General features: G+C 43.8%; 1 protein-coding gene across 2 annotated transcripts in view; it reads right to left on the reverse strand.

Moving 5' to 3' along the window:
• Window positions 1-8,152, reverse strand: part of COPS7B (COP9 signalosome subunit 7B) — a 35,596-nt gene that overhangs the window by 15,098 nt on the left and 12,346 nt on the right. The window contains exons 1-3 of one of the 2 annotated variants that reach the window (XM_012652204.1): window positions 5,901-6,050; window positions 3,981-4,158; window positions 1,185-1,260 (exon numbers count right to left, since the gene is read on the reverse strand). In XM_012652204.1, the coding sequence (XP_012507658.1) occupies window positions 1,185-1,260; window positions 3,981-4,142 (238 nt within the window). In that variant the 5' untranslated portion in view covers window positions 4,143-4,158; window positions 5,901-6,050. Of the gene's footprint in view, window positions 1-1,184; window positions 1,261-3,980; window positions 4,159-5,900; window positions 6,051-8,152 lie in introns of those variants that run through there. The other variant, XM_012652205.1, reaches the window with a different exon arrangement.

Here is an 8,152-nt window from a genome sequence, read left to right on the forward strand (position 1 = left end):
ATACAAATACATTTGTATTATATAAGTCCCATTTTACAGATAAGGAAACTGAGGCACATAAAATTATTTAATGTGCCAAAGGACACACAACTAGGAAAATGGAGCTAGAATATAAATGCAGGCATTCTGGTTCCAGAATCTGTGCAATGCTGCCTGTTTAATAAGTGAGGATAGAAATAGAGGACACACTCACTGGAATAAAGCAAAGGTCAGAAAAAATGTGTATCAGGAAGCGGCAAACTGTCCAGTCTGACAGCAGCATAGAATAAGCAGATGTGACCAGTGAGTAGTCAGGGATATAGCAAGGAACCCCCTGAATATCAGGCTAATGTCATACCACTTAAAAAAAAAAAAAAAAAAAACTAGGGAAGCCAGAAAAAAATGGTTTGGGTGGAAGGTAAGTTAATGTTTGGACAGTCAAGTATCTCATTCCTCATATTTAAGATTCAAATTTAAAATGACTCAAATATCCTACAAAAGAGACTTACAAGACTTAACATATGGATAAATGCTTATCAAATAAGTAGGAAAAAGACATAAAATTGGATAATCTAATTACACCTGTGTAATAGAAAACACAAGCATAAAGTCCAGTGCCCTAATGCTAATGGTAGTTAAATGGAGGTATGACTATAAGTGACTTTTTAAAAAACTATGTTCCAAATTTTCTTCAATATGGTGATATTATTTTGATAATATTTAAAACACTGAGATATGTTACAAGTAGGTATCTGACACTTCACAGCACTCCAAGTGCCCTATAAATACCAGTCCTCAAGAATCTCATCTGGGCCGGGCATGATCCCAGCTACTCAGGACACTGAGGCAGGAGGATCGCTTGAGGTCAGGAGTTTGAGGCTGCAGTGAGCTATGACAGCACCACTGCACCCCAGTCTGGGTGACAGGGCAAGACCCCATCTCGAAAAAAAAAAGAATCTCATCTGGAAAATAAAATCAAGGCCTACATTTATCGATAAGCATGCACTCAGTTCTCATTTTACCCACTGGGAAATAAAAGGCAAGAGGGAAATTTCTTTGGTGAGCTTACCTACAGAGCACAGTAAAATGGGAAACAGCCAGGTCAAGAAATCCTCCACCCCCACGCTTTATATTCAAACCTCAATGATCTCCAAACTGAGCAACATCATTAAGATAAGTCTTTTAAAGAATCTTAACCAACTCACCTATGTAATCTGGGTATGTTCCATAGGCAAACAGGTTCAGTAACTGCAAATAAGCAGCATTAGCTCCTTCTGCAAGCTGAGAAGGGAAAAAAAAAAAAAAAGTTCACCACAGATTAAGCTACCAATCACTGTAGTGTTCAAACAGGGAACAGGTGATCATGTGCTAAAGACGCCATGGTCATTTATTATGAACTGTTTGATTAGTTGGTCCCTGAGGTCCCTTCCAACTCTGATTCTTTAGGAAAAGATAAATAAGATTATTAAAACCCCAAATTTAATTTTTCTCACTTAGGATTATGTCTTATACTACACATAGCATGCCCAAGTAACTGCTTCTCTCGCTCTCTCCAGCCCCACCACACACAGCATTAAGCATTAAGCACTGGAAGCAGTTCAAGTTTTCTCAGGAGTCCCTTTGCATTAAAACAAAGACGGAAGCAGCCCTGTCTACATACAAGCTTGACAGGTATAGCATGAACCACTATCAACCCAAACTGAACAAAGCTTAGGGTTGGTTCCAAGTTTCAGGACTACATGTGGACTATGAACCCTGGGAGAGATTAGCATAGCATAAGGTATGACAGAAAGCCAGGCTGGGACAGGAAACCAGGATATCAAGCTGCCCCAAATAAAAATTTTCATTAAAATTACTTACTGATACTGATGGCAGAGAGCCATGTGTAGAAGGAAAATGAAAGAGCCACTGTTCTGCCCAGAACTGTTCTGCCGTCAATTACCTTAACTGGGTGGTTTTCTTGACTCACAAACATGCTCCTGTTACTCTTCCAAGTTACCAAACTCAGTAAAGTCTAAACGGGAATAACAAGTGGAATTCTGCAGACAACAATAGCAATACTACTTAATTTTAGCCATTTTTTAAAAAAGGTTCCAAGAACTGCACCCATAATTTCAGATCACTGAACAGCAACTTGCTTATTCCCAGCTCACATATGGAAAAAACAAAGTGTGGGAAGATAAAGGCGATTTGCCAAGCACCCCAATGAGAACTCCAGTATCCTAATACCTCAATCTACCTTCTGAGGTTATTATGAACCTCCTGAGATCCCTGAATCAGAGGTAGCAGAGACGTGGTAAAGACCATCAAATCTAGCCCCCATCTTTCAGACAGACAATTACAAAACTAGCTGGAACAGACTGTTTTCTCGAGAGCAAATACTCCAAAACTTCTCCCACTGGCCTAACTCAATAAGGTCTTTTGGCTTTAATTTTCATCTGTCTCCTCTTAGCCAACCTTCCACAGTTATAAAACAACCACTTGGCATATTCATTCAAGGCTTGTCATGAACCTGAACGAACATATTACCCCTTGGCTATCTCCTCTGTTGAAAAATGAACCCAGTTCATTTCAACCCAGTTCTCAAATCTCCCTCATAGAATTCATTTTCCACCTCTCATAAATTTTTACTGAAAGCCTACTGTGTGTTAGGCTATGTATTCAGCTCTAAGGAAACAATGGTAAGCACAACAGATTTTATGCTCACAGAGCCAGTTTAGCAAGCAATACTGACGTTAAACAAAAATTTACAATTAAAAGGTAAAAGTGGCTCTTTTTATCTCTGGCCATCGCACAGAGAGGAGCCATGTGTGGGCATCTGCAATGGATGCCTGTGGGGAATTGCTCCAGTTTCCTGATCAAGAGGAATAAGCAGACATACAGCACCAAGACTAATAACCTGAGGGCCACTATTCCTTCTGTTACAACCGGCCGATTCACTGCAACTACTGTTAAAACTGGCTGTGGGTGTGGAGCTGGCAGCCAACAGCAAAGGAGTCATACTGGTCATGAAGGTGATGAACCACCCAGTGAAAGATGGCCATCTCCTACATGCAAACCACTACTAACAAGAAAACCAGGATCACTCTAAGCAGCATCTAGCATATGATCCGCAAGGACTGCCACCACCCAAATCTGTGCATGGTGGACATCTACAGCGCCAGCACCACTGCACAGCCAGAAGCCAATGATGATAAGAGGAAGGGGACCTGCCCCACCAATGCACCAAAAACTTCTGAGCACCATTCCCTGAAAAAAGCAATAAAGATGTTCACAGATTTTTCTCAAATAATAAATGAATGAATGAACGAATGAATGCATCCAAAAGTGGGTAGTAGAGGTTGAAAGGTATAGGTTGCTTCACATCTCTGTTCCATCTGGTCATTCTTCAACAGATCTTCTCATTTCTCAGGCACAATGACCAAAACTGGGTACCCAAGGCTTTAATGCCAACAAGCAAACAAGCAAGCAAAGCAAAATGGATTACTTCCCAGCTTTTCATGTCACATCTTCTAACATGTCTACTTTAGCACAACATTGCCCTCTTCCGCAGGAACAATATACTCGTATTTGTGTCCATCTCATGTCCAACAACAAGTCTCTGCTATGTATGTCCCTGACCAATCTTCCTGATCTACACTGCACTGGAGGTTTTTTTGTCCCTAAGAATGCCTGAAACTACCCCTATTAAACATCAGTCCATGCTTATAGCACTACTTTTCTAATTTATCAGGATCAATTTGATTTTTTTTTTTTTACTATCTTTCAGTTATTGGCAATCCAATCTAATTTTACCCAAGTTAAGATGAAAATACTGAATGAAAGGAGCCCAAGATATCATCCTTAAACTCTTCCTCTGCCCCACTAATTCCCATCTCTCCCTCAACAGAGTACCTCACAGGTTTGTGATACTTTAGCACTGAAATTCCTTGGAAACCTGGAGAATCACAGAAAAGCTTAGAACAAAGAAGACAGGGAAATTGTTTGTAAACCATTCTTACCTCCTGCACATTGGCTAGCTCTAGCAGTTCTCCAAAGACATATACTCCAGGAGCCTCCAACACCTGGCTTATGAGAGCAGTGAGAGCTGAGCCACTGGTACCTTTGGCTAGTAAAATAAACTGTTCCAGGAGGTTACTTGAGGGTTTCTGTTCACCTGCCATTCTCTGGCCTTGAAATCTGTCCAGAAGAAAAGTGTGTCAGTCATTCTTCCTTCTCCTTTGCAAAGTCTATGCTTATTTAATGCTGGATCAGACACAAGAATACTTTATAGTGTTCATATAGAAAAAACAGTTCCTGAGTCCATATACAATTACCACTTTGTGAGATAGGTACTGTTCAACCTGGAGTTAAGAGATCTCATCCTCAATTCTGAGGTTTGAAATACACTTTGTGAAAGTCACTTCATCCCCATCTGCCTCTCTCCCAGAAGCAACACCTTCTAAGTCCTTAAATCTGAACAGGATCTAAAGAAACACGCAGGAGTTTTTCGGTAGCTGTTTTATATCCACCTCATTTATAGACCCTGCTTAAGAAACAGGTGATACTGCCCATACACAAGGCACCAGATGTAAGCAAAAGCAATCAGTTACAGCTCCCACTGTGTCATAAGAATCCCATCTATAGGCAGATGCAGATAAAGAAGACACAAAAAGCAGACATGAAAGACGTCTCATTTAATCAAATAAGTCATTTAAGCATAGGAAAAGGGGGGAAATCATTCTGAAAGATAAACAGCAACATATTCAAACTAAGAAAATACACGTGTAAGTCCATGGGAAAAATCCTCTATTTGGCCTCCTCCTGATACGTGACATTTTACCAAATGACTTCAGAACTCGTACAAAACCTCAAGAAAACAATAAAAAGATGTAGGAAAACAATGAAGACATTGTATTGCCAGTCCAAAGACAAGGTATAGGAGGGTCTCTCAATTGTGTAGTCTAATTACAGGTCAAGTGTATGTGGACACACCGCATACTCTATAGGAGTCCCACCTAAGAAGAGATTTCTCCTCCAAGAATAATACATATTGGGGCAGTGTAATGAAACGAAGGAAAACACATATAGTGGAGTGAAGCAAAGAACAATTTAAAGGACAGTTTAGTGCCAAAAAAAAAAAACAAAAAAACAACCCTATGTTTTCCTGTGGAGGCAGGCACACAGATGGGTAGCCCTTTCACAGAATTAGAGAAATAAGCATGTTGCCTCACTTAGGGTTACCTAAAAAGGTCCTGTCAGAAACAGAAAAAGTGCTAGGAAACAAAGGGTTCTGAGGAGGGAAAAGGAGAGGGAGAAGAGGAGAGAGTGAGAGGAAGACGAGGCGGGGAGGAGAAGGGGAGGACTATAGGTAGGTGATGGTTAGGAGCAGAGAAACAAAACCGCCCTTCCAAGCGGACATGTGTGAAAAGTCAGATGGGGATTTCAGCCAAGAGACTGAATGGAAGGAGATGGGGGTAGAGAGGGGTAGGGTATTGGAGAGAAACTTCGGTCCCTCCAAAAGATCTCGGCCTAAGGAGCAAAGCCTGTGAGGTCACAGAGTGTAAGGAGACGATTCTAGACGCTTTCTTCTGAAGACCGGAGGAAGAGGCTAAAGACAGAGCGGAGATAAATTCCTGTCGGGGGGGAGGGCGCTATTTTGATGGACTGGAGAGGGGCAAAGGGGCAGCTTTTGGGAGGTGGAGGAGTGAGGGCAGCCACAGCACTGAAGCTGAGGGTCGCAAGCTGGGGTGGACTTCTGGGCGGGCGGCGTGCTGCAAGCAGGGCCGCCGTCGTGGAGTAAAGAGCCAAGGGGCGCGCTCCCCCAGGCGGGGGCGGGGCGGCACGGCCACTGGCTTTCCTGGCGGCTGGCGCGAAGCGGGACAGTCTGCCCGAGCCTGGCGCGCTGGCCCCGCGCGGCCTGCCCTCTCGCCAGCCCCTACCTGTCCGTGCCACCTCCTGGTCCTTTTAGTCGCTGGCTCGGCCTCCCGGCGACTGCCCGCAGGTTGTCAAGCGTCCATGATCGGCCCGGCGTCCGGCGCTTTTCTGCCTCCGCCGACCCGTCGCCCGTGTGGTTCCCCCGGAAGCCTCCCACCACTGCACTTGCGTTCCGCCCACACAAGGTTTCCCCGCTGCGTTCACGGCCTGGGACCTCCAGTGGGGCGGGGGGCCGCGGAAGAGGCTGCAGCCCGGGAATTGGGTCCCGAGGAGCGGAATGCGGCCTGGCGATACTACGGTCCAATCGTCGCCATCACCGTCCTAGGCCCGAATCCACCCCCTTAGGCTGAGCTTTCTCTTTCGGGAGCTCCCTATGGCGACTGCGCTACCCCAGAGTACGGAGACATGTTAAGCGTAATAATTACCATTTGTTGAGAGTTTTTCCATGTGCCAGGTGCTGTTCATGCATTATCTGGCTGAATTCTCATAACTATGGCTTGCGATCTTAGTCCCATTTTCAAGTGAGTTAATTAAGCCTAAAAGTCCAAAAGTCAGTAAGTGGCAAAGCCTACTTTGAAACTCAGGCTATCTGAAGCCAAAGACCATGTTCTTGACCTCTATTTAGAAAATGTTTTAGAAGAAGCAAGGTATGGGTTGAGCCAACAATGGTTCTGTGACCAAAATGTCAGTCGTAGCGTTGCATTTGGTGTTTACCAACTCCACTGGGAAGATGGCTAAGAAATGCCACATAACTGAAACTGATGCTTTTAAAGTATACACCACAGACTTTCAGGTCTTGAAGATGAGGACAGGAGCCCTATTTGCCTCTTGTGCCTTAGAGTGCAGAAATCAGAACAGATGCAAAGGAGCCTAGCACCAACCAATTCATTCATTTATTCAAAAAGTTTCTTTAGCACCTATTATGTTCTAAAAGGTTCCATGAAGATAAACCAAGGTTCTTGCCCTCCAAAGTGCCAGTGTGTTAAGTGCTATGAGAGAGATATGACAACACTTTGGAAGTACAAAAGAGCATAGGTTGGGTAAGAAAAAACAGGCATTTTCCACGCAAAAAATGGAACAAAAGGGAGTAGTGACCATAGTCACAGCTTGCACTGTGCAGCATATACTAATGCAGAAAAGAGACCTGGAATGGCTTGAATCCAGGGTTCAGGGGTGAGAAGTGAGGGGTACAGAGCTGGAGTCAGGTCATCAGGGTTTTAGAATCCACATGCCAGGTACTATACCCAGTAAAAACCTAAGTACAGCAAAGTTCCTATCTTGGAGAGCTCACAGCCTCTTGGGAGAAACAGGCCTGCCCAGCTGTGACAGAGGGTTGTCACAGGCACCCTAGGGGTACACATAAGGCTCTCCTGACTGTACCCTGGGAAGAAATGATTTACAGCAGGCTTCCAAAGGAGATAAGGCTTGAGTTGAATCTGGAAAAATGACAAAGGATATAAGCCAGGTGAAGGGAGTTTTATTTTATCTTAAGGGTACTGGGGGACTATTTGGCTTTTTAAGCTGAGAAGGGGTATGAATAATTACGATTTAGAATGATCATGCTAGGTGCTATAGGAATGGATTTGGCTGTGGAGAGAACTGGAGGTAGGGAAACCCTTGAGGTGACTGATTTATTCCAGATAAGAGATTGTGAGATCTTGAACAAAGGTAGTGACAGTTGGGGATAAAAAAGAAGGGACATTGCTGGAGATCCTCGTTTTTTCCCATTTATTTTTTATTTGTGTACATTCACAGGGTACAAGTGCAATTTTGTTACATTGACATTTTGCATTGTGGTAAAGTCAGGGCCTTCAGTGGAGACTTTCAGACTATAGAATCTATAAGACTTGATGACCAGTTGAATGTAAGGAAAGGAAGGGAAGAAGGATATCATCTAGGATTCTGGCCTGGGAGGCCAGAGCTGTCTGGAGCTGGTGTTAAGTGAACATGGTTGTGGAGGAGGAAGGGCAAATTTGGGAGCAGGAGGAAGACAACTGAGTTCAGTATGACTTCATAAATATTCCAGCAATGCCTCTACTTCCTCCAAAATGATGTGCAGACTCCATGGCTGCGGTTAAAGACCTTCACAGTGTGCCTCCCTCCTAACTCTTCCAGCTGTGTCTCACCCCATCCCCTTCAGAGCCCAAATTCCCATGTCCAGCACAACTTATATCTTCCCTCTCAGACACCAGGCCTGTGCTCACACTTGCTCTGTGCTCTTTTTTTTACAATGCTCTTCTCTCATATCTGCCTGCAA

Source organism: Propithecus coquereli, unplaced genomic scaffold, assembly GCF_000956105.1.
Source record: "Propithecus coquereli isolate 6110/MARCELLA unplaced genomic scaffold, Pcoq_1.0 Scaffold383, whole genome shotgun sequence".
Taxonomy (NCBI): Eukaryota; Metazoa; Chordata; class Mammalia; order Primates; family Indriidae; genus Propithecus; species Propithecus coquereli.